The 26,550-nt window shown below is 53.0% G+C and overlaps 1 protein-coding gene across 4 annotated transcripts in view; it reads right to left on the bottom strand.

Moving 5' to 3' along the window:
- Nucleotides 1–26,550, bottom strand: part of ds (dachsous cadherin-related 1) — a 177,809-nt gene that overhangs the window by 12,111 nt on the left and 139,148 nt on the right. For 2 of the 4 annotated variants that reach the window (XM_086903637.1, XM_086903638.1), the window contains exons 2-11: nt 18,694–18,874; nt 15,800–16,267; nt 7,379–7,542; nt 6,891–7,295; nt 5,051–5,459; nt 2,900–3,178; nt 2,595–2,818; nt 1,772–2,438; nt 1,344–1,694; nt 25–351 (exon numbers count right to left, since the gene is read on the bottom strand). In XM_086903637.1, the coding sequence (XP_086759763.1) occupies nt 25–351; nt 1,344–1,694; nt 1,772–2,438; nt 2,595–2,818; nt 2,900–3,178; nt 5,051–5,459; nt 6,891–7,295; nt 7,379–7,542; nt 15,800–16,267; nt 18,694–18,874 (3,475 nt within the window). Of the gene's footprint in view, nt 1–24; nt 352–1,343; nt 1,695–1,771; nt 2,439–2,594; nt 2,819–2,899; nt 3,179–5,050; nt 5,460–6,890; nt 7,296–7,378; nt 7,543–15,799; nt 16,268–18,693; nt 18,875–24,083; nt 25,290–26,550 lie in introns of those variants that run through there. The other 2 variants (XM_086903640.1, XM_086903639.1) reach the window with 2 other exon arrangements.

Here is a 26,550-nt window from a genome sequence, read left to right as displayed (position 1 = left end):
TTCTTCGACGAGATGCTCGCTTACCCACGATGCTGTAATAAATTTCCCCGTTCTTGCCCTCGTCGAGATCGGAGGCAGCGATCGTGTGAATCACCGCGGTCCCTTGGTTCTCGGGCACGGCGAGGGTGTAGCACGAGCCGGGTCGAAATTCGGGGCTGTTGTCGTTCTCGTCCATGACCACCACCTCGAGGGTGCCGATGTCCAACAGCTTGCTGGATCTGGCCAGGATCGGGACCGAGTAGCGGGAGGCCTCCTCCCGGTCCAGGGGGCCTCGAAGCGTGACCAGACCGCTCGGCAAAACGGTGAATTTATCCGAGGCTACGTTGCTCGGGATACCGAAGCTCACGTTTCCTGCGCACAAACGCACCCGGTTTAACGCCCCCGTTCCCGTTGTCGTTCTCGGGAAAAAGCGCGTTTTCGTTATTGGCGAGGAGAGACACTGGTGGGATAGTTAGGGCCGCTCTCTCCGACGCTCGGCTGATTTGCCTGTGCGGCAACCTGGCGGCACGAACGATGATATACGCGGCCATTGTTTCGCCCCGTCGTCCCTTCTCATACGCCCTTCGTCCGCCGCCTCGTCCTTCGGGAGATCGGAACGCGCTAATGCGCGCTCCCCCTCGATACACCGCCGCCGCTCTGGAGCAGACAAGCTCCAGATATTTTTCCACCACTACCGTCACCGTTCTCCACCAGACCCGGAGAGAGAAGAAAGGTGTCGGCGCGATCCGATCGAGGGGAATCCGATCGTTTACTACGACTTCTTTGCTAATTTAATGGAGCGGAAGAGATACGAATTTCGGATTCGAAGGAAATCAATTTCGTTAAATAGAAATCCTCTCTGGTCGGGGTTGACCGAGGCGTAGGTGCGAATCGAGCCAAACCCGTGGAGCGGAACCCGCGTGGAGGATATAGGATAGGGAGATAGGATAGGAGAACGTAATTTCACGTTGGGTTGGTAACGCGAGCGCTAAATTGACGGCCCCTTCTGTGTTCTCCGGTGCCACTTTATGCGGCGAGCCACCGTCCAAACAATAAGGACGCGGAACACCTAAAAAGGCCAGGCCCCATTTTTGGTCCTCTCGTACGTCGTCCTTGTCGTACGGAGGAAGGGAGACCGGTGTGCGCCGGTGGAGATCGATAAGTTGCGACCGAGCCCCTCGCTTTTGTCCCTCTCCTCGCATTATCCTCGCGAGCGAGCCGATTAACCGCCGATACAACCGCGCCTGCCTCTCTATCCTCCGATCATCTTTCCCGCTCCCGAATATATATATACCCGTTCCGTATACGTACGCGGAATGGATAAATTTATTTGTATGATAAATATAAATAAATATAGCGCTCACCTTGATCGGCGATGATAGGGCCGGCCACGTTGAGAACCGGCGCTCCGACCTGCAGATCCTCCGAAATCCTGGCCACGGGGTTGGCGAGCAGAAGCCGGGGGGGTCCGTTGCTCTGTCCAGAAGCCAACGCGAGGATCAGCCTGAGGGTGGACTTGCGCGGCGGGGAACCGTGATCGTTGGCCGTGATCTCGAGCTCCGTCGTTCTCGCCATAGGCCTCTCCAAGCTCACTATGCCGGATTCGTAGCCCACCGAGAACCTCGCCTCCTCGTTCGCCGACGTGATCACGTACGACACCCGCCCGTTGTCGCCCGCGTCCTTGTCGACCGCGACCACTCTCACCAACGTCGCACCTGCAATTTTCGGACGGCGATAATGAGCGAGCGCGCGATAAGGGGATCGATCATCGACGCGACGCTAGATCGCTCACCTGGCAACAGGTCGGGCGTGACCGCGACTTTGGTCGATTCCGGGGCGACGAAAACCGGGTCGTTGTCGTTCTGATCCAGCACGATGATCCTCGCTGTGACGGTGGAGGCCAATCGCTCGCCGGGTGGGGCGCGATCCGACGCCCTCAGGATCAACGTGTACTCGGCCCTCTCCTCCCTGTCCAAGGGTTTGGCCAACGTGAGGGCGCCGGTCAACGAGTCGACCGCGAAGCTGTCCCTCGAGGGGAACTCGGCAACCAGGCCGTAGCGTAGGTCCCCGTTCAAGCCGCTGTCCAAGTCGATCGCGGTCAAATTGTAGATGGTGGAGCCGATCGCCGCCCTCTCCGACACGCGCACCGTTATCGGGTCCTGGGGCCATCGGGGCGGATTGTCGTTCGCGTCCTCGATCGCGATCTTCACCGAGACAGCGATGCTCTGAGGATTGCCGATCGACGTCGTGTCCAACGCGCGGATCTCCAGGTGGTACTCGCTCACGTTCTCGCGGTCGAGCGAGTGGGCAACCACCAATTGGCCGGAGCTACGATCCACGTCGAACGCCGGAAACTCGCTGATCGGCGTGAGAGAGTCCAAGGTGAATGCCACGCGGCCGGCGGGACCTGCCCCCGACACCGAGCCCACCGCTTGTCCTATGCTCGCGTCCTCCCGCACCTACGATCCGATCCCCCTCTTCCTTAACTCAATTCCTTCCAACTCCGAGATTCTTTCTTTCCCTCGCGAGAAAGAAGTTTTCCCTTCGTAGTCCGCCCTCGTAGGCGAGGAGAAAAGAAGTTTTATCCACGGCGAGATCGTGGCCGAGATACTCACGTTAAAGGTAAGGCTGCTACTGGTGAAGGTCGGCCGGTTATCGGCCAGCGCTAAAACCTCCACTCTCAACGCGCGTATGCTGTGGCGGGGTGGTCGGCCCGCGTCCGTCGCCTTCACGGACACCCGGTACACGTTCCGTTCCTCGTGATCCAGCACCGCCTTCGTCCTGATCATCCCGGTGATCGGGTCCACGGTGAAAACGTTGTAACCGTCCGAGTCTCGATCTACCGAAACGAACGAACCGCGTTACATCGAGATCGATCGTTTCGTTCTCGCGAGAGAGAGAGAGAGAGAGAGAGAGATACCTTTGAGAATGGTGTAGGTCACGGACGCGTTCTCGCCGAGATCGGTGTCCAAAGCCCTGACCCTCGCCACTTCCGTACCCGGTGGTTGCTCCTCCCTCACGCTGACCACGTCCCCCTGGGGATCCACGATTTCGGGCGAGTTGTCGTTCACGTCGAGCACCGTGATCTTGAGAGGCACCCTGGCCGCTCTCGACGGAGTTCCTTGATCCCTCGCCTCGAGAACGAGCTCGTGCACCCCCTTCGTTTCCCGATCCAACGGCTCTCTCGTGATGATCTCACCTGAAAATCAAGCCGGTCAATCAACGATCTACCGCGTTTATTTCCATCGAATCGTAATAAACCGTGCTCATCGTCAAGCTATTCCTGCACGGGAATTGGACAATTAATTGGACAATCGTTCGAGACAGTTCGAGAAGTAAGAGACGTCGAATTACTCCGCGTCGTCCTTTGTCCTTGTTTCGTCTCCGTCGTCTCGCGGATATCGTAATATCGTATCACGGATGCGATGTAATTGTAATGATTCGCGTATATCTCGCAGAAGAGAAGAAATAGGAGGAATAAAGAGAAAAGAGAGAAGAGGAAGAGTTGAAGGTAATCTCTTCTCTCGACCGCATTAATAGGTAATTAAGCAAGCGCCTAGTCGGAACTATTCCGAGAGACGAAAGGGGATCGGGATAATAATTCGTGTACGCACAGGGTCGAAGCAGAGAGAGAGAGAGAGGTGGAGAGAGGAGGGCCGCGTGCCTCTACGAATTCTCCGCGTAGCTAGTCCGTGGGGACGCGAGACGAGAGCGGTGCCCTCGTCGTTGGGAAGACAAACGATCGACGAGGAACATGCAAACGCGCCGGCATCGAGGGATACCATCGCGGAACAATAAGAAGTATATCGTAGGACGCGTGCTAATGCGTTTCTCGTGTTAACCGTGGGACCAACTTCAACAGGGGATCGAGCCCTCTCCTCCTCTTTCCGTTCCCAACCGTCGTTTCTTCTAATATTTGGAAATCCTTGCTCGGTCCGCGATGCCGTCCCGTGTCGATCGGGAAAACGATCGATCTTTCGCAAACCTTCTAAATTCGCGTCTCAACGCGCGTCCGTGTGTGCGTAGACAGACAGAGAGAGAGAGAGAGAGAGAGAGAGAGAGAGAGAGAGAGAGAGAGAGAGAGAGAGAGGGAGAGAAGTAGCGGCACGACGGGACAACTGATACTTCCGGCAACGAGAGGGAGATCGTATTTTTATTTGCGAGTTTCGCGCTGGGATGGCTCGAGAAGCTCGATCCTTCGCAAACAGGCAGCCAGAGACTTCTTCTTCTTCTTCTTCTTCTTCATCTTCTTCCTCCTTCTTCTCATCCTCCTCCTTCTCTTCCTCTTCTTCTTCTTCTTCTTCTTCTTTGCTACGATACGGAGAGGAGAGGAAGAGACCGACCGACTGGCCGGCCGGCCGGCCTGGTCTCGAACCAGCGTGTACACAAATACTCTCGTGTCGCATGCCAATCAAACCACGTATGCGCGTAGCATACGAGAGGCAGCGTGCGTGCTCGTTTCGCGGTGTGCGCTGAACCCGGGCCCTTTCCGCTGATTCGTTACACGCCGCCAAGGTGAAAGCACCACTCTTACGGGATTATACTTTGATATCCACGAAGCGAGGGGAGATGTTACAAAAACGAAATAATCGCGCCACTGTTCGTATCTCCGATATTCCGTTGTATGGTCCTCCAATTAAAGGTATTCGTATCAAAAAATAAATTTACTTCCTTCTTTTTCTTCCTTCGACCGCTATAAATCTCCAACGGAGACGCGCGCGCGCCAAACTCTCCGGAAGGAGAGGAGTCTCTCACGGCGTTCGCGAAACTCTCCCCTTCCCCCTTTCCCTTTCCCACCCAAAAAGCAAATCGCGTCGGAACGGATGATCTCGCGGCAACGCGTAGATCAAACGCTCTTCTCCTCCTCTCGTCCGAGATACAAACGAGCGTTTAATATTCGTCGTCGAGATCGGAAACGCGCAAAGAGGAGAAGGGGACACGATTCGCAAATATTTCTTCTTCCCCTCGCGTGGGACGATCCTATTTGGTCGTTCGAGGTTTCGTAAACACTCGAGCATATATATATATATATATATATACACGTAGGGATGCGAAAGGAGGATGATCTTACCTGTATCGGGGTCGACGGTGAAACTGCTGTTGGCCTGGACCACCGCGTACCTGAGCAGCGCGTTCTTGCCGAGATCGGGATCGGAGGCGCTCACGGATCCGACCAGCGTACCCGAGGGCAAGTTCTCCAGCAGCTCGAATCCGTAAAACTCCTTCTCGAAGCGGGGATCGTTGTCGTTGTCGTCGAGCACCGTGACCAGCACGGAAGTGCTCGCGGTCGCGGCCGGGGAACCGTTGTCGGTCGCAAGAACCGTGAGCGCGTGCCTGTCCAAGCTCTCCCGATCGAGCGCCTGCGCCAGATAAATCCATCCCGTGTTCGGGCTGATTCGAAATGCCGTCGATCCTTGGAGCCGGTAACTCAGCCTCGCGTTATTACCCGTGTCCAGGTCGACCGCGGTCACTTGGAGGATCTGCGAACAGAAACGAATCGGGCGAAATGTCGCGCGTGAAGAAAGAAAGGGCTCGACGAAAAAAAGTGAGCGGCGGGGAGGGAGAGAGAGAGAGAGAGACCAGTCTATCCGGTCCGTATTTCCGTATTAATTAAACGCATCGAAACACCGCGAACCCTAAATGCGTTCGAACCGGTCGATGTTTTCCAGCGCGGGAGGATCGTGAATTACGGAGGTCGAGCAGAGGAAGAAGGAGAAAGAAGAAGAAGAAGAAGAGGGTGTATACATACATACATACATACATACATACATATATATATATATATATAAGTTGGTATCCCGTGCACGAAGTTGGCGCACGGGCAATGATGGATGGCGAAGCAACGGAGAGAAGGCGACGAGGTGGGAAAGGGAGAAGGAGAAAGAGGACGAAACGGTGTGTGCCGCCACCGAAGGGGGGAGGGAAGGGGAGAGGAGAGAGATCGGCCACCATTAGAAGAAGAACCTGACGTGGGAGCAGGCAGTAATGTGTCTAACTGTACGTTATTAGTTCGCGGCGGGTGAAGGGTTACGCTCACTGTAGCCGGGCTCGCTCTCTCTCTCTCTCCCCTCCCTCCCTTCTCCTCTCGTCCCCTCCTCGTCGCTCCGCCTCGTCGTCGGGTAAGATATCGTCTGGATACCACCGACAGCTCACAGATCTGTTTCGCCGATAGGTACCACCGATATATACGTGTACGCCGGGAGAAAGATGGAGATCGAACGAGAGGCGAGGAGGAAGGAAAAAGGAGAGGAACGCGCGGTTCGTTCTCCCTTCGTTGCGGCCTCCTATCGTACCACCTCGTGTATCCTCGTGTATTAAAAATGTGACGTCATTTAACGGCCCTATCTCGCGGCAACCATCTCTCGCCCATTCGTCATCCTCGTATCCTCCTCGTGGATTCGTGGATTACGTCCACCGGTGGCTACCAACCACCGCGAGGAATCGGTGCTCGTCGTTCAACCGCCTCCTCGATAGAGCGCGACGAGCGCGCTTCTCCCGGCTAATCGCTCTTCCCCACCCCTCGAGAACGATCGAAGAAATTTTCAGTTCGCGCCCGAAATCACGAGGTTGGATTCCTCTTCTTTCTCTTCTTTCCCTTCCCTTCCCTTCCCTCCCCCCTCCCCCAATTCACTCGCGGCCGGTCTACTAATCGAGGGAGAGGGAGAGGAAGAGGAGGAGGAGGAGGAGGAGGAGAAGGTTGGAGCGATCCCGCCGGATGAAATTATCCTCCGCCTCGGCGAAGACGAATTCGAAAACGAATGGAAAAAGGAGGGGGGGAAAGGAGAAGAGAGGTGGTTTCTCCCGATCCAGAATTTCTCCCTTCCCTCCCTCCGTGTATTTCCGATCCTACCGCGCGTCTCCTCGGCGAACAAATGGCCGCGTGACGGGCGTGTAATGAAGATTTTTCTCACTTGGGAATCGAGCTTGGCGCCTTCGGGAACCTCCACGTGATACTCGTTCCTCTCGAACACCGGGGGGTTGTCATTCACGTCCTGCACCTCGACGCTGAGGCTGAGGTTGGCGGTGAGGCCGCCACCGTCCACCGCCCTTATCAGAAGGCCGTGCCGTTGCTGCGTCTCGTAATCCAATCTCCTGGACAGATAGAGCTCGCCTGAGCGGGCGTCTATCCCGAACAGGTCGTTGCTGTTCTGGCCGAGCGCGTAGCGGATCGGGTGGGGCGGGACCACGTCCGGATCGACGGCGTGCGCCACGTAGAGGGGCGCGTGAAGGGGATGCGATTCCGCAACGGAAATTCGGACGCTGCTCGCCGGGAACGTCGGCCCGTTGTCGTTCACGTCCTCCACGTTCAGCTCCACCTGCGCGCCAACCGCAGAGATACAAGAATAATAAGTTTTCGCCCCGATATTCGTTTCTCTCTTTCGAGAGATTCGATTCTCACCTGACAGTAGCCCGTCGAGACTCCATTTCGCGCCTCCACGCTCAGAATATACTTGTCCCGCGTTTCTCGGTCCAACGGGACGCGAATTCGAATCATACCCGTGACGGGGTCCATGCTTAGATCCGGTTCTTCCTTCGCCAAATAAAATCTGGTTGGCCGTTCACCTGCGAACAACAACACGGTTATTATTATATATCCTCGTTAAATCGCTACAAAGTGGCTTTTTCTTCTTCTACTTTTCTCTCTTTCTTCCATATATATATATATATAATAACGATCGTTTCGAGAGAGGAGGGGGGGAAGAAAAAGGGCGATGCGATGGCCGATGCGAACCTCGTATTAATTTTTTTTTTTTTTTTCCCCTCGACCTCGGCGAACGAACCGAGAGCGTTCCTCGTCTCTTCGTCTTCTCTTTGAAAGGGAGAAAGAGGAGGAAACGAAGAGGGGAAGAGCGCAAAAATGACGAAAAGGATTATTCGGATATACACCGATATATAAGAGGCGAGCTGCTCGTTAATTACAACTCGTTCTCACGTACGTACGCGTTTCCTTCCTTCCTCCCTCTTCCTTTCGTGCGAAAATCTTCGAATTCGCGAACGAGACGAGGAAAGCAGACGCGTGAAATCGGACGAGGGAGGCACGTTTCCCGCGTAACGAGTTCCTGTCCGCCCACGTTCCACGTGCCAACAGCCACAGGGATGGGGTTCCACGTGGGGTTCTCCCACGTGGTATTGTTCTCGCGTTCGACTTCTAGATCGTCTTCGCCCGTCCTATCCAAACAACCGTTACGAAGCCTTTGTCTCGTGCCAATACCTTTCGTTCGTGACATTTCGTTTCGAGCTCGCCCCTATTGCGTTCTCTCCACGGATATTCCATTTTTTCCCCTTTGTATTGTATCGAACCTGCCCCCAGACGCGACCTGCCCAACTCGAGTCCAACTCGACTCGTATATACGAAACGTTTTCAAGTTTTTCCTTTTCTCTCTCTCTCTCTCTCTCGGCCAGATAATTGCTCGGATCGATCGATCGCACTTGGATCCAAAACGGGAGTCCGAGTAGTAGGCATACAATCCGTTCTGGCCTAGGTTTCGTCAAACGGCGGCGATCTACCGCGTCGCGATCGTCTCTCCCATGGAACCGATCGAGTTTTTCCCTTCCCCCTATCCCGTGGACGCGAAGGAAAAACCTGGTAGACGGGGAATAAGCACCGCCTCCGTCGGTTTACGTGGAAGGTAGACGCGACGAGACAGAGAGAGAGAGAGAGAGAGAGCTGTTCACCATTTCCACGATATCCGGCAGGAGAGTATAGGCGAGACGAGTGGAACGACATTGGCCTTAAAGATGGTACTCGGTCGCGTACGTGGATCGCATAATTTATGGATCCCTATTTATATAGCCATTCCACATTTCGCTCCCTTTCTAATAATTTCCTCTCTATCCCCTCGATAAATCCACGGAAAAATGGAAAACGTCACGATTAAAAAATTTCTCTCGACGCGATAACGTAAAAAAAAAAAAAAAAAAAAAAGATTGGACGAGAAGAGAACGTTAGGCTAGCGAAGCCACGACGTAACCACGGATCGATATCGATCCGGAGAAAAAAAAAACAGAGAGACGCTCGAGCGAAACTTATGCTTACCGCCACTCGATAGCCGTGTTATTAAAATTGCTGCGCCACATGTAAATGCGGCTCGCGTACGTGCACTCGCGTTGCTTCGAAGAATATCCTCCGACGTGCGCGCGCGCCCGCAAACGTAAGCGAGTTTGTACGAAATTGCGCATCGTAAAGTGTAATTGTAAAGTAGCAGCGTATCGGTGAAAGCGGCGCGCGTACGAACACAAGGTGGAAGAAGGGAGGACGAGGATGGTAGGACACGGACGCTACTACCATCCGCTACACCCATCGGCATTCCCCTACGTGTTATTAAACGTCCGCGTGATCTTTTTCCATCGAGTCTCGCCGCGAGAGGAGGATCCACCGTATCTCCGTATATAATTACGATACGGGTGAATCGTGTCCGAAAGGATCGCTCCCCTCCCCTCCGTTTAATAATCCCCGTTCCGTTTCGAGGGAACGTTTCGTTCGTTCCACCGTTCCGCTACGACTATTTTTCGCCGAGGCGAGACGTCGCTCCACCCCCGCCACCGAGATCGAAAGTAGGATCGGGAGAATCGAAGCGCACGACCAACCGAGTCGGACGAACGGGTTTTTCACCCGCGGTGCCGAGTCGAAAGGGGCTTCGTCACCCCGGTTACACAGACGTCCCTCCGGGGTGTCCACGTGGGTGTAACGAAGACAAATCGCTCGCGTATTTGATTAATTCGCAGAGATCCACGGCCCGCTCTTCCCTTCCACCTCTCACCTCCGCATCTCCCTCTTCTTTCTCTCCTCTTCCTTTTCGCGCCCGTTCCAACGTCTTCCAACTTCGTGGATCGAATCGAGAGCGAGTTTTTGCGCCCGATCCGACCCGTATAACGTACTCTGTTATTGATTCTCGCCTCTCTCTCTCTCTCTCTCTCGACTTTCGTTCGTGCGCACGATCAACGATACTAGAATATATCCACGTGTAACAACAACAACAACAACAACAACGTCGTGGCCTCGAGCGACCGTGCAAACCGCTACGAACTTCGAATAATCCCTCTCTTGTTTATCTACCGTTTATCCTTTTCCGACTCTTTTCATCTTTTCACTCGCCGTTTCTTCGCGCGAATGGAATTCGTTTCCAGTTCCTTGACTCCCTTCCCTTCTTTTAGCCACGAACCTACGCCCTCGATCCACCCTCGCGCGAACCGTGGCGTTGAACCGTGAACAAAGCTCGGGGGAGGGGAACCGATCTCTTTTTCGCTCGAAAATCTCCACGACCGAGTTCTCGGCCAAAATTTGTTCGCCGAAACGGGCTATTTAGGGGCGCGTTTTCTAGGAGAGAAACAATTGAGGAAACAATTGAGAAAAGATTGGCGTTTTCGATTAATTAGAAACGGTAATTAAACGGAGAGGGACGCGTTGGTCTTGTTGGCCGCTCGTTCATAATCGGATCGCGATACCATTTTCGACGGGAAGTCGAATAACGCGGGAGGGGGAGGGTATCGATCTAAGCATCGTTTAATTGGTGCCCGATTGGTCGGGAAAGAAGAGGGGGAGAAGAAACTCGAGGCAGAAGGAAAAAGAAAAAAACCGGTGTACCGAGTTTCACAAGGTGGAGGAACATTCCGGGTAAAGAAAACTCGCGATAAATTACGGCGACCGACGATTCGATCACGCCGTATAAGGGAAGCACGAGTTCTCTTGCCTCTCTCTCTCTCTCTCTCTCTCGCGCGCGCTGTGGCGTAGCGTGGTATATACCTCGCGCGGAGTTTCTCTTATTTTGCTAATTAGCTCGTAACGGGGGCCATCCCACTCGAGGTCGGTCCACCAGGGCCGTCGATGACCACTGCCTTTGCGCGGGCCATCGTCGTACTTTCCGTATATTCGGGATATCCCCCACACGTTTCTCGCGCGATCCATTTCGGATCTGGTCGGCGGCCGATCGTGAAAGGCCGATCGTTTGCATAAATTGGTGGGATTTTTAATTGGGCGAGGTTTAGGCGCGGTAATAGGCTCGGCCACGATCGGCCGGATAGCTGGCAAAAACGAATCGAATACCCGCCGTTCGTTTAATTGGAGGGAACGATACGCGAGAGGTCGCCGTCTCTTTCGATCCCGTTTCCGATCCATCATCCTCCGCTTCCAACCGCTTCGAGAAATCGTAAAATCGTTTCCTCGCCCGCCCCCGTGTTACACCCGAGTTCCGAATCGTGCGAGAGAACGGCCTCGTAAAACGGATTTATCCGAAAATCGTGGTCGGGCGGACGGGCGGACACTAATGCCCTGGGCAGGGGGAGGGGGGGGGGAGGAGGACGTGCCTCCACGAATCGCCGCCGACACTCCGCGCTCCGTCTAAACGAAAAACGACCTCGTAATTAAATAATGATGATTAGCCGTGAGCCGTGGTAGCCGTCGAGCAACGCGACGAATGCGGTGAAGAAACGATACCGTGGCGAAGGTATGTTGTCGTTGACGGGGGTCTCGTTTCTTCCTTTCTCTCTCTCTCTCTCTCTCTCTCCCCTCTCCAACCTCCTCTTCTCCTCCTCTCTTTCGCGCTCCCTTCCCCCTCCCTTGCACGTATCTGCATGCATCGGATCAAAAATTCCAAGATTATTCGACGAAAATTTTCTTTCGATCTCCCCTCCTCCAGGGATCGAGGTTTGGAATCGAGCGATTATACGTTTGCTCCCCCCGGTTAGCACGCCGCGGCAAGTAGGAGCGAGCGTGTTCGCGGCGCACAATAGCGCAAGAAATGCGAGCATCGAGACCGGTAAACAAACGAATAGGGCTTCGTACACGCGTAAAACGTCTCGGTCCGCGGATGCGGCTAAATGGCCGACGAGTGTACACGGAGGGAAAGAAGAAGGAGGAGGAGGAGGAGAAGAAAAGGTTTAGAGACGAAGGGCGGCAAGAACGACAAGACAATGGACGGCGACAATAAGGTTGCGTAGCTTGCAACCGAGCGAAAATAAAATGACATTAGCTACCAGTTGCGTTACCATATCCTTACCCGGCTATACATCCTCCGCGTCCGTTCCATCCACGCGTTTCGAAGGAAAACTATCGGACAAATTAGACAGCTAGCGAGACAGCTTCTTCTCCAAATTCGAAACTCGAGACGAAGAGAGGAGAAGAAGAAGAAGAAGAAGAAGGAAAACATTTTTATCCATCCTTGGATTTCTCCTTGTTCCTTTGTTGTTGTGGCGACGGAGGAGGGGAAGGAAGGAAAAGGCGATCGAAGGGGAAGGAGCGAGAAAAAGACGTATGGACGCGCACGTGCACCGAGAGATCGCAGAGGGAGAGAGAGAGAGAGGAGAGGCTCCTCTAGACCGTGAGATGGTAAACGGCGATAACGAGGCGCGAGATAAGAGTGGAGAAGGCGCATCATAGGCTGAACGTGGCACGAGAAGGGGATCGCGCCTCGTAGCGCGCCTCTATCTCTGCATCTATATGTTCGCGCACCACGCACACCACGAACGGGCGCGGGGAACCGTTTACACGCGGACCTGTCCGCGCCACCATCGCTGCACCATTTCTGCAGCGTCCACTTTTCCGACCGATTCGAAACGACCCTCCCCCCTCCTCCCCCCTCGCCCCTCCCCGCCTAAAGGATACGCTTTCCCTGTCCCTCGCTCCTGTAACTCGCCGTTCCACTCGATTTATCCGTATCGCCTCGACGACACCGAGCAGGAAGAAAGTTTCCTCGCCTTCTTTTCTCTCCTACGAATACGAATACACTACGCATTCCCTCGCTTCTTGATCTCGATCAAACGAAATTTCATCCAACGATTTTTATCCACGGGAGGATATAGAGGGATTTCCTTTCGTCGAATAATAGAGCGAGGGGGAAATAGGAGTGGGAGGAAGCGTTCGTTCTTCTTTCACGGAGGAGAGGATCCTTTCGCGCTATCTTTCCGCGCGGATCTCGGTTTAGGTCGGGATGCAAACTCGCAGCATGGAGTCGATCCGAAATTTGCAAGTCCGGCGAAAAGCACGTACCGAGGGGAAGGAACAAGATCGAAGCGAAGGAAACGGAGGTAACGGAGTTCCTCGAATTTCTTTCTCCCTTCTTTTCTTCTTTCTCTCGACGCTCTATCGTCCTCGGAATATTCGGTCGTCGAAACAACCATTATAAAACTTTCGGCCGAGATCGTGACGGTCCTCCAAAACGGTCTCCGAATTATGGATCCCTGTATCTTTATAGACACCTTAAAAAAATACCATTGCCCGTTCGTTTCTACGTCGTAATGTCGTCGTTAAATTCGTTAAAGACTAACGACGTGCCGCGCGGATAAGATTAATCCGCCTCCTCCCCCTCCTACTCTTTCTCTCGAGATCGCTTTTCCAAGGTCGATCGAGTATCCGAGATTCAATCTCGTACGATTCGATCCGTGGCGAAAATCGATGCCACGTTTCAGCGGCAAAAAAAGAAAAGAAAAAAAAAAAAGAAACGAGAGACAAGAGTTTCCCTTGCAAGTTCCTGCGGCATCCCTTCGAAACCTTCGAAAACAAGCACAGAAGAGGGAAAGACACGGTATTGGATATACTCCTCAAAGCGAACGGAGCGGTGATATTTAAAGCGTATGCAAAGAGTGCACCTCCATAACAGCGATTCTCTTCTTCGCGAAGAAAGAAAGGGAGGAGGGAGACAGAGAGAGAGAGAGAGAGAGAGAGAGAGAGAGAAAAGTCTGGGACAATGGCGTTCGGCTGCCCGGTATCCGACGATTTATGCGACCTCGACGACGACGACGACGACGACGACGACGACGACGACGACGACGGTTCTCTCCTTCTCCATCTTCTCCTTCCTTTTCTTCCTTCCTTGGTCTCGCGCCACCATTCGATGCCCATTCTCTCGAACACGAGAGAATTCTTCGAGCTACGAATCGAAGATTGTTACGTAGCGAAGAAATTCGATCGATCGGTTCAAACGAAACTCAACCGTAGATGTTTTACCGGTTTTGCCCGGCTTGACGTAACTCTCTCTCGAAACTTTTACGAAAATTCCAACCGTTCCCTCGCGATTCGGCCCCTCGTTTCTCCGATTTTTATTCTCCGCGATCGTCCAAACGCGTAATCGCCCTCCTCTCCCTATGACGAGAGACATCGAAAAGCCGAGAAAAGTTGGGAGCGGCCGGTCGTTCCGCGGATAAGATAAGCGGCCGGTCCCCTCCTCCTCCCTCTTTAGTCGACTCGATCACGAGTCGATGATTCTCTCTGCCAGGTACCATAAACTCGGCCGTAAAATGAAGCGCGTCCCTCACTTTGTCGCCAGATTTTATGGAAGGAAGGAAGGAAGGATCGCGCTACGATTGTCCCCTCTTCCCCCTTCTTGGGCCCGAATCTCTGCCCAATAAGAAGTCGGGCCACGTCGCCTTTTTCAACGGCCCCCCTCGCTTCTTCGCCCGATCGCACAACGGCCACCATTGTTTTTCGTATATTTCAAGAAACAGGCGAGCATCCTTATCGAAACAGGTGCTCGTAAAGAGGCGATAATCACCTCTCGCGCTGCCTTTCGCCGGCAATTCGATAACGCGATACCATGTCCCGTAATAAATACGAAATTAATGAATTTCGGCGCGTTAATGTCCGCGCGGTGAATTTTATGCAAATATCCATATGCGGCCCGGTCGAAGGCGAGCAAGAGAAACGAAGAAACGATCCTCCTCCTCGTGGACCACGTTTAGAGACCCACCCTACCAGGTGTCGCGAAAGAAAGAGACGCGGCCGTCTCGCAAAATCGAATCGCACCTGTGCCGCCGACCACGATCGCCGCCGCTCGTCCGACTTTAATCTGATAATCTGATTGGCTGCCGTGTGTCAAATATTGTGGGCCCGAATGCCAGACCTCGATCTTCCCCCGTGCGCGAACAGGTTCTCGATCGGACGCGTGGCCGATCGGATCGAAATCGATCGAATCGATACGGGGAAACCTCTGCAAACTCCACTCGAAAAATCTATATACACGCCGCGCTTATTCGCTGGCATTTTTTCACTCGCCCTCTCTCTCTCTCTCTCTCTCGCTCTCGCTCTCTCTTTTCCGCAAAGAACGCAAAAGAAGAGATCGAAGCGAAACGAGGAGGAGGAGGAGAGAGAGAGAGAGAGAGAGAGGAGCGCGAGGCACGACGTCGTCGCTCCTCGACGAAGGAAGGAACGTACTCGAGGTTGGCGCATTGATATGCAACAGGCTGCATATGCGGGCCATGGCGGGCGAACAATACGACCACCGGTAAGGCACCATCGTGTAAACTATTCACCATCCTCGAGCGTATAACGTGGCGAGCCGTGGCGGTCGATACGCCACGAGACACTTTACACGGTGCATCGGGTATATGGCGCGGCGAGCGCAGGTCGTGACGCGCCGTATCTTGCATCGGATGTACCACCAGTGTGGAAACACGGATACGTACCTCTCCCCTAACCCTCCGAGAATCGACCAACCCACTCGTCCCCGCCGTCCACGACCTTACCCTCTTTCCCTCTCCCTTCCTTCATCCGCCTCGATTCCACCTTCTCGCCAAATTCTACGCGTCTGTCCCATCCAGATATCCAGCGACACCCACCCTCTCTATGATTTACGCGCCTCTGCTTCTTTCTTCCAACGATGGAAGAAAGAAAGAAAGAGACGAGTATACGAGAAACACGTGGGCGTTCGTTGGTACGTCGCCGCCGTTTTCTCGTGACGCGACTATGCTAACGCCGCGCGTGGAATACGTTTTCGAGCAAGCAACGAATCCGCTTTCACCCCGGCCGTTCGATTTCGAACGAGCCGTTCGTTTTCGACGCGGAAAAAAGGAAGATTTGTTTTTAAACTTCATTCCTTTTTCAACTTACCCGACGAGGCTCCGTCCTTCACCCCGCCGACCACGCTGTTCTGTGGAACGGTCTCCTTAACGGTGATGGTGTAGCGGGGTTTCTCGCAGCTGGCGATTCTGTGCCCGGGGGAGGATGCGGTGATTCTGATTTCAGCGTCGAGCATGCTCTTCAACCCGGCCGCGTCCGTTGCCGTTACGTTCAATTGATGGAGGGGCGACCTGGAGAGGAACGCGGGCCTCGCCACTTCCACCTCGCCCGTGTTACGATCGATCTGGAACACGCCCGCCTCGTTCCCGCTCGTGATCCTGTACGCCACTTGGCCGAACAATCCCGCGTCCAGATCCGTGGCCACGACCCTCAAAATTGCCCCTTGGATCGTGTTGTCGGCCTTCAACGTCGCGTTGTATCTTCTCGGCTCGAAGATCGGCCGGTTGTCGTTCACGTCGGTCACTTGCACCCTCACGATCGCCACTGTGCTCAGACCCCCTGCAACCATGCAACATTTCCAACGTGAGAACGCGTGGGAGAACCAGGGATATGGAGAGAGAGAGAGAGAGAAAAAAAAAAAAAAAAAAAAACGTTTATATATAGCGTTTGGTCGGGAATGGAACGCTCGCCAATGGAACTCGCGCGAATCCGACCGATTATGCTTCCTCTTATATTCCTCCTCGGTGAAATCCTCTTATCGAGCCAAATAACGTCGGAGTATTAGCCGGCGTAGAGAAACGAATCTACGGGGACGGAGGGAGAGCCGGTCGACATAAATCACCACCACCTTTTTTTCCCCCGGCCAATCAGCCTTCCCCCACCTCCTCCTCCTCCGATTCCTTGCCTCTTCTCTCGCGCGTCTCCTCTCCGTTTTATTCCCGAGGAAAGAAGCGCGTGTCGAGAAGGCCGGGCCACGCTTCTCCACCCTGGCTTATAATATTTCAAACGAGAGGAATTTCTCGAGGGTTAGCGGATTTCTCAACCCTCCCTTTCTCTCCCTCTCCGCTTTTCCACCGATTATCGCGAACGGATATATCGTATCGATCGATACGATAGTACGCCTTCCGCGGATCGAAAAGAATGCAAAAAAAAAAAAAAAAAAAAAAAAGAAGAAACACGGGCTGATAGATAATTCGTTCGGCCGTTAAAGTATCGCCCCTCTCCCTTCCTACGTAGTACCAAGTGATATACGATCGGACGGAAAGTAATAACGGCTCCCCTCGATCGCTATTCGTAAATCACGTTATTCGTCGAAACGCCACCGTAACCACCTCCTCGACCGAGAGGGAGAAGGCGAACTAGGAGAGATTAATTAATCGGCGGGGGAGGGGGAGGAGGAAGAGGCGCGGACGCGATAACGCGGACTCCTGGTTGGCCGGGCTGATTTAGGCCCGCACCGACCCGGCGCAAGTGTTAATATTAAAGACAGTATGTAAAACGGGTAATCCGATGTTTAAACGGTTTACACCCGTAACTCATAGTAATATATGGACTCGACCGCGCGGACCTCGGAGCGCAGCGAGATTTATAGGTACGAGTGTCATTGGAGTCATGCGTCAAGGGCCAGTCCCCACCGTTGCTCCTCTCTCTCTCTCTCTCTCTTCTCCTTTCATCCTTCCTTCCTTCCTTCCTTCCTTCCTTCCGACTCGACCGAAAAGAACGATCCTTTTCTTCCTCCACCGTACCTTCCAGCTATCGAAATCCACCTCGCCTCTCTATTTCTCTATCTCGTGAACCGTCGTTTAAGACGGGGGTGCAATCGTTCCGTTCGTTCTCTCGAGACGAGAACGAAAACGAGAGAAAGAGAAAATTCCTCTCTCTTTAAATTTATTATTAGCGTTATTAGCGTGAAATTCGTTATCCCCCGGGGAGAGGATCCAGTCGATCGTACAAAGAACTCGAGCAAGAATTCCACTCGACTGGAGGAAGCGTATTATCCGGCCGTACGAGCGGATCTCTAGCTCGATTCAAAGCGGAGCTATACTCGCGGTATAATAATTATCGTATTCTTCGCCGTTATCCGACACCATTAACTCGATAACTCGATCGCCGCGTTTCGATTATCGTTCCTCTTTGTGTAACTCGGTATCGACGGATCTCGATCACGTAAGGAGGAACGTAATCGAGCTCGTAAAAATTACGATTCGACGGGGGAGGAGGGCACAGGTTGGGAGGAATCGTCAACAGGCGCGTCAATAAATCGCAAGAAGGAGAGGTGGCGAGCCTCGTTGTCGTCCGATACAGCGCGGCGAATCGATGGTATCGATAACGAGCGACAATCACGACGAGGGGTTTCTCTCCTGTTTGCAAAACGGCCAACAATAGAGAACTCCCCCTTTCCTTTCCTTTCTCTTCCGTCTTTCGCCGCCCAATTAATTCTCCCCGTTAATTCGCCACGATCGCCACGCGCTCATCGAATCGGTCGCTCGCTACCTGTTGGACGGATCTGAATGGGCTTCAGTCATTGTCCTCGCTCGGGTGGAAGGAGGCCGCTGTTGAAAATGGGCGCACCACCACCGCTACATCGACGACATAAATCATACACCCCATTACAGAGCTGCTAGATCTCGGGATGGCGATAGCTCTCGCTCTTCTCTCGGCTCCTTCGTTGCTTCTCCTCTTCCTGGTTCCGTCCACACGCCATCGCGCTGCTTTCTTCTCCCTCGCTTTCTCCCTCGCGACAATCGAGATAAAGCATCGCCATCCTTTTCTTTATTTATCCTTCCCTCCCTCCCTCCCTATTTCGGTCACGAAAGATTCGTTACCGAGGCGAAGCGAAATCGATACAGGCGTGTCGATATCGGCCGAAACTTTCTTTCTTTCCACACTTTGTTCTTGCGTTTCTCGAAGAAAAGTAAAGTAACGTCGCGAATGAAATCGAATATTGTTACGCGAGTGCATATATATATATATTGTATACATACCTCGATCGGTAGCGATGACGGGAATCTCTAGGTAGGGAGCGGTTTCCCTGTCCAACGGTGTCCTGACGCAAATGTCTCCGGTATCGCTGCGCACCATCAACTGCTCGCTTTCCATTCTTCCCGCGGCTAGCGTGTAATTCACCATGGCGTTCACGCCGCAATCCGGATCCGTAGCCCGCACCTGAAACGAAATCCACGTATGCGAATTAATCGACCGTGAATGATCGAGGAAACGAAAACGTTTTGGAATCTCTTGGAGATTTCAATCTTTCGCTATCTTTCTGGATAGATCGCAACGGAAACGACACACACCGCGTATATCTCGGTTGAGTTTTACTTTCGTCGGTCGATTAAGTGGGATCGATCGATCGAGGTAATTGGGGGTTAACGCGACCAGAGAGAGCTCGTAAAATTCAAAGCGGAAGGTAATTTGCAGCGTGGTAGCACCGGTGTTGGATACGAATCGTCTGAAATCGAGAAAAATCGAGACGCGAACGATAATGAACCCTTTAACCGGAGCCGCTTTTACGACGACAGTTTAAAGTTTCTTCTCGCGTTCGGGACGGGTATCGTGGACGGGCATCTAACCGTCGTCGCGGGTGAAATCGTACGAGCCGGCCATGTTCGACGAGAACGTGGAATCGCGAAATCCACGATCGCGATCGCGACTCGATGATCGATTACCTCGTTACGCGGCGGATCGTGTCGTCGCTACCGATCGTCGTTTCCACGCCACGCCGCGTATTTTTCACCGAGATAAAGTTTACAACATCGCGAGAGAACCGTAACGGAACGGACAACTCGGTAATTAAGCATCGAAAACACTTTGAGAATCCTATTACTACTACTACTACTACTACACTATCCGACTATCTAAAGCTCGTTCTCGACGAACGAACGAACGAACGAACGAGCATGCCTACCAATCTATGTGCACGTACATATATATATATATATATATACATAGAAAGATTCCAGCGAGGAAAAAGAGAGAAGCGGACGAAGAGAGAGACGGAAGATAATAAAGCGGGAGTCCACGAAGAATGATTTACTGGCAGCCTGGTGGAATAACTTTCCCGCCAACACTGTTGCCACCTTCAAGAGGCATTGCATGCGTCGTTTCTTGCGGCATGAGAGAGAGAACGAGCGAGGCGGAGAGACAAAGAGGGAAAGACGAGGGCGAGAAAGAAAATTGTCGATTTATTTTAGAGGGGGGGGAAGAAAAGAAAAAAAGATCTTCCTTCCCTCGAAAAGAAAATCGTGAATTTCTTCTTCTCTCTTCCATCGTCTATCCACGGTATTCACGGTGCATGCATAAATGGGGGAAAAATGGGGAAGGAAAGAAATAGAGAAAGAAAAAGTGGAACGACAGGTTTCGCTTTCGTTCCAACGATCATCGTCCTAATGAATTATAGTCGGCCATTATCACGGCTAATATTACCGTCTAAATTCCCATCGTGAAACCACTTTCGATCGTCTCTCCCCCACCCCCTCTCTCCTCTCTCTGTCCTCTCTGGCCGTCGTCTTCGTTAATCTCTCGTATTAGTTAAAACCGCATTAGTCAAGTTCCTCGCGTTGACATCGCGTATTCGACGGACGAGGCGGCCGGTGTCGGCGAATCGCGTTATCGAAAGCGTTTCTGTTCGTTGAATTATTAAAGACGGCGCGCGATACGTCTCCAGCGTGAGTAAGCCGGTATCTTATTACAGCTACGATGTTCACAATTTTCCCCGGCTAATCTAATAAAACCTTTTCGATCGCGCGCCACGATAGTCTCTCTCTCTCTCTCTCTCTCTCTCTCTCTATCGACGGATTAATTCCCCTCGACTCGTTTCGTCGCGCTAGTTTCTCCCTCCCCCCTCCCCTCCTGCGCGAAATATACCCGCATAATTTTCCAATTTAGATTTGCATCGCTAAATTGCATTCCCGCGCTTCCTATTTCGCGATACGTATCGGATAATCCCGACTCGGCGAGCGAATTATTCCTTTGTTAACGCGCCCATCCTTGTTTCGGCCTCCTCGCCCCCCTCCACCCTCCCCGCCGCTCGAAGTTTCGCTCACGCTTTTCGCCAATTGCACGCGACACGCGAGAAAGCCGAGTCGGCCGCCGACCCGGCGGGGTCAACGGGCGGGGAAGAGAAAAGAGCTCTGTATTAAATCGCGAGCAGTTCCACCCGTTATTTTCGTGCTCGTATCGTGAACGTACACATCGGCCGATCCATTGTTCCGCTGGTTTTGTTGCGGGCCCGACCTTGCCGGGAATATCGATTTCAATCGGCCTCTTGTGTATACGGAATACAATCCGCCGTAGGTTTCCTTCGAAAAGCCTTCCACCACCACCACGGCTTGGCACCGGTGCTCGCCATACCTCACCGCGGTGAATACCTTCGCCGCGTGCACGTCGACCTTTCGTTCGACGGGTCCAGTTCTTCGCTCTTTTTCGAGGGAGAGGGGGGAGAGAGAGAGAAAAAAGTCTCTCTTGTCGCTCCGGGAAGACAAAGAGGAGTCCGTTCCCTGTGGGATGAAGGGAGGGGGGGGGGGAGGGAGGAGGAAAAATTTCCAATCCAAGCGTTTCCTTCTCCGATTTAGGTGAAATAAGGAAAACGCGGCAATCGACGATGTGGGATCGGTGCGGTAAGGCACGAGGATCCCACGTTCTTCCCCCCCCCCACGACGAGGAACGGGAACAACCGCTGCTCGTACGCGGTGTACACGTAAGTATAGGAGGGATAGCGAGTAAAGGCAAGAGAGAGAATCGTCCGTACGTGCGGTGGCTGTCTACACCGGTTATAAAATACGGTGCCTCGAAAGCCTCTCAGCATGGTCGCGCCTCTCCTCCTTCCACGCTACGCTTCTTCCCCCTCCTTTTCGTCCGGATCCCCCTCCCCCCCGCCGCCCCCTTCGTTCGTGTCATCTTCGTTTTCGCCTCGAACGAAACACCGTCCCCCGTCTATTCCGCGAGTCGAGTTACAAATTGTCCCCTAAAGTGTTATCGCCGTAAATCGGCTCGAGTTTTACGCGTTCTTCTCCGCGTCGTCGATTCTTCTTTTTCTCTCCGAGACGAGACGAGAAGATTCGCGAAGAAATTATCATCAAGTTTCATAGATCTGGAACAGGAACCAATTACGAGGTTGCAATCGATCTGCCGCGTAATTGCCGCAGACCGGTTTGCAATCATGCGCTACAGTTAAATCGGCAACATGGTACGCGAGATAGGTATCTAATAACGTCCGTTTCGTTTCGTTTCGTTTCAAGCTTTCGTTTTATATAGTTGGATCTAGTTTCGCTCTTCGTCTCGATCGATCGAAGGAAGGAAGGAAGGAAGGAAGGATCGTCTTCGGATTAATCGGCCAGCAGCCGATTCGACGAGTTAATATACCCTTTAGGGGGGAGGAAAGGGGAGAAAGATTCCCTTAATATCGTATGAAATTCCTGTACGGTTGAGTTTTAGCTTTAAAAGGCCTCTCGCATTCTTCGAGGTCAACGATGCCGCGCACACCACGACGCATCGCCATTCGCCTTTCGCGCATACGTATGTGTAACGCTACGAGACAGACAGAGAGAGAGAGAGAGAGAGAGAGAGAGAGACATACGCGACGATATTTCATACGATTATCCTTGGCATCGTTGAGTTACTAAATCATTCCGGAAGGCGGTAGTATCTTCCTTTTGAACGCTCGTATAATCCTTCACGACGATACATAAAACCGAAGGGAACTGGAGCGACGATCGTCCGGCAAGCATACGCGCGATTTCTAGAAAGGAAGCGCTAAACAAGTTTCCCCCTCCCCTCGAAAACGATTTATTTCGTTTCATTAACGGAGCGAGCCGCTAATATTTCCTCGTCTAATTAAAGCGGATGACCGCGGCCCGCGTTTTAACGCGTTATTAACCGATCCGCGTTCGTGAAATTCCAATCTCCCCTCTTTCCTCTTCGATTCGCCGCCTTCGTCTTCGACTATTGGAATAATAATCGGAAAAAGAGGGGGGGGGGGGGGGGGGACGGGAGAGTTTCGAACGTTCTTCCTTACTTCTTATCGTCGCCTTTGCGACGAGGAAAGAGGGAGTAAGAGAGAGCAGGGTATCGAAGGGTTTTTCTCGGGTGCTCGGGGTCCTAACCCCCCGCCGTCCCGGTGCTTTCCGTTGGTCGTGGTGCGTGCGACCACGCGGGCCGCCACTTTTTGCCAGCTCGTGCTCGACAGATAGAGCTGTTCGCCGAGTAAGCCGGGAAGCCATCCTCGGTATTCCCGGCTCGCCGACTCTCTCTGATGGACTGACAGTCGTCGTCCACCACCGTCACCACCGAGTATATTCCCCGTGATCCTTTCGCTCTTCCTCTTCCTTTCTATCGCCAAGATGGACGACCGACCGACCGACCGACCAACCAACCAACCAACTTTCTCCTTCCTCCTCCTCTTCTTCTTCGTCTTTCGCCCGCGTCTTTCGGCCCCCCGATAAACCTCGAGAGGAGATTCGCATCGCGAAAAATCCGAGAAGGCCGTGTTCACCGTTACGCACGCACCCCGTTTTTGTCCCCCGGCGTTTAAAATTCTTGTCATTTGCACATAAGAGCGCCTAATTGCGCGACCACGCGATCGGAAGGCCCTCGTGCACGCGAACTGCCCGCTTCTTATCCGTGAGCGCGCGAAAGAGAGAGAGAGAGAAAGAGAGGGCGAAGCGGAAGTTCGGTGGGTGGACGGTTACGAACCATGATCCTTTGTCACGCGAATTGACACGCAGAAACGTGATGCCCGTCACGTGAGTCACCGCGGGTGTGCGACCGCACAATTAGCTGCAACCATCCTATTCCGTTTGCACAAATAATAAATGTAATAAGCTCGTTCGTCCTTCCCCTTCCATTCTCGCGATCCATACCTTCGAAACGACGCGTATCTGTACGCGATGTACGAGATGAAAAGTAAGTCGGGAATGGAGAAACACTTTTGCAATTTTCTACTATCTTTTCACCGCGTAGAGAGAGAGAGAGAGAGAGAGAGATCGAAACTTTCACCGTCACCTTTGGAACTCGTCGCCATTTCACTCGAGCGAATAATCCGTCTAGCAGGTAATTATTACGTCGCGATGCGATTAGAGAAACGAAACAACGATGGATACGGTTTCTCGATCTGTGCAAGAGAAAGAGAGAGAAGGATCGATCTGAAACGAGCACGAGAATAAGAAAATAATCAGGCTCGAGACGGGATACACGACGTACGGTACTAAACTACGCGGGGCGTCGTGAGCGGTATCGAGCGAGCGAGGTCGTTACGCCCTTTACATACACGCGATCATCCTGACCGTACCTCGGCAAAAGTGAGCACGGCGAGGAGGAGGAGGGGAGACGCGGACAATGCTACCAACCCGACCGACTCTATAGAGCTGTCACTCACCGTTGTCCCGCGGAGTAGTCGGTCGCGAGACACGATTCGTCTTTCTCTTTCTCCTTCTCTTCTCCTCTCTTCGTTTCCTCTTGCCACGCGTAGAAACGGGTTCATCCCCGGGCGACGCGACGTCTCGATCGTTTGCTACGAGGAGTAGTAAAGGTGGCGATGGTGGTGTACGTGTATCGCGACGGATATCGGTCGACCGGTGGCAAAAGGGAGGAGGAGGGGGGACAGGACGCGCGTTTTCTCCCCCTCGAAGAAGGTGTACGAGACCTTCTCTCTTAACCTTTGCTCTCGGGATGCGTGTTTTTGCGGTGGAACGGGAAGCCGGGATGCCGAGAGAGCGTGGAACGAGGGCCCCCGGCGCGGCGGGTCGGTGGCCGGTAATTGCGATGAGATATGGTGGCCACTTCTCATTAAAATAGTTTAATATATATTTGTCAAGCTATCGCCGCAACGTATGTCCCCCCATTTGTTATCGCCTCCCTTAGACGCGGGGATGGTCATCTTTATTTTTCGTAAATTCGGCATTCGTTAATAGCAACCGTTTGTCTCCTTGTCACCGTTCGCTCCGATCGTACCCTCGAATAATTCACGCGCGAAACGCGAAACCGTGAAAACTCCGTCTCCTCCCTCCCTTCCTCTTCTTTTTCTTACTTTCGTTTCGCGTACTTGAATTCACAGTCATCGAATTTTAACGACCATCAACGCTCGTTAGGATCCCCTCCACCCACGATCGGCAGCGAGCAGCAGACTATTAGACCCTCGAGTCTCGCCAGATACTATTACGCGTGCCACTTCACTCGCCACTCCGAGTCTCCTCTTGTTTCTCCCTTTATCGTTGCTCGCCCGCTCTCGTAACCGCGTACAAAGGATACCAGGGTGCAGAAGAGCTCGTTAGTAATCTGCCTTTACAATCGGCCGGTATATACGTGCTGCCGTGGGCGGCGATGCCGACAGTTAAATCCCCGCTTTAAACGCGTACCCCCGCGACACTCTCTCTCTCTCTCCTTCTCTCCTTCTTTTTCTTTTTTCTACGCGGTTATTAACGGAAACTGCCGACCGAGCGAGATAATTGGAATATTTCCCGCGATACTACTCTTCTCTGCCTCGTATCGTCTCTCGAATCGAGCACCGCCGGCATATCGATTTCTTCTCGATATATCACAGGTTTACGTTTAAGAATTTCGAGGGATTTCGATTCTTTTTCTTTTTTTTTTTTTTTTTTGGGGGGAGAAGGCGACGAAAAGCCGGATAATACGGAACGAACGTGGATGGAGACAAAGAGGAGCGCGAATATCTCGAGGAAGGACCAGTTTATTATTATTCGGCAACCGCCTACGCGCATCTCCTTCCCCTTCCTCTCCTTCTCGGTCGGCCTCGAATTCCGCGTTCCTCCTCTCTTTGACCCTCCGCGTCTCCTTCCTTCCTTTCTTCCTTCGAAAGAGGAGCTCGTGGAAAAGCAACTGTCGGCCGGGAGAGCGTGCCGGCGCGCGCGAGCATCGGCGGGTTAAGAGAAAGGTCGTCGATTAAGATAGCTGTCCGGTTGTTCGTGGCCGTGCCTTCTATAGTTCTTCTCCTTCCTTCCTTTCTTCCTTCCTTCCTCCTCTTTGCGCGGCGGCCGTCGTCGCTTCGCGTGGATTGACCCGATAAAATACGGTCCGGTTCAGCGACACAGCAACATTCCCCTCCCTCCCCCCCCGTCGGCCCCGTGTTACTTTATTTCGCGTCTCTCCCTCTCCCCCTATATTGTGCGCACCGATGGGGCGCGCGATAACGATACCGTTTCGCAAATTTGCCAACGATAAATAGCCTCCCTCCGTTATCCCTCGTTGAAACGTATTAATCGTCCGGGAAAGGGATCGACGGGAACGATCGGATTTCCGAAGCTGTTCCGAGAGTAATTGCGCGACGATCCCCGCGATCGTGGAAGGCCGCGCGCAAAAAAGAAAGAGGAACAGGCGGATAAACGAGATCGCAATAATCGATACACCTATCCTCGCATTAAAGGATCCCCTTGCGCCTTGTAAGCCCGTCCGCGATATTATTGATCCTGTGCACGCAATCGCCCGTATCCCATTGCGATTTAATCGATCGTGCCGATTAATAATCGCGTCTCTGAATAACGCGCCCCCCCTCTTCTCTCTCTTTCTCTCTCTCTCTCTCTCTCGAGCGCGCGATGAAAAATCTGCGGCGGATTTTCTTCCGTCCCCCATTAACGCTCCACTCGCAACGGACGAACCAGACGAATTTATTATCGACCGAGAGTCGCGCCTAGGTTCGCAACGACCGCCACGTAACTGCCCCCCCCCCCTCTTTTGCGTAATAGGCGCTCGTTTTTTGTAATCGACGATATTTCGCACCACATCGGGAGGAATGATGAAAAAGAGGAAGAGGAGGAGAAAAGGAGAAGGAGGAGGAAGGAAAAAGAAGAAAAGGGGGAGCGAGGGTTTCGCGACTTCGCACGGTTCGT

Source organism: Apis florea, unplaced genomic scaffold (genome assembly GCF_048593485.1).
Source record: "Apis florea isolate Af1SG1 unplaced genomic scaffold, ASM4859348v1 contig_2293_pilon, whole genome shotgun sequence".
Lineage (NCBI taxonomy): Eukaryota > Metazoa > Arthropoda > Insecta > Hymenoptera > Apidae > Apis > Apis florea.
Note: the sequence above shows the minus strand (reverse complement) of the source record. Positions and strands in the feature narration are given on the sequence as shown.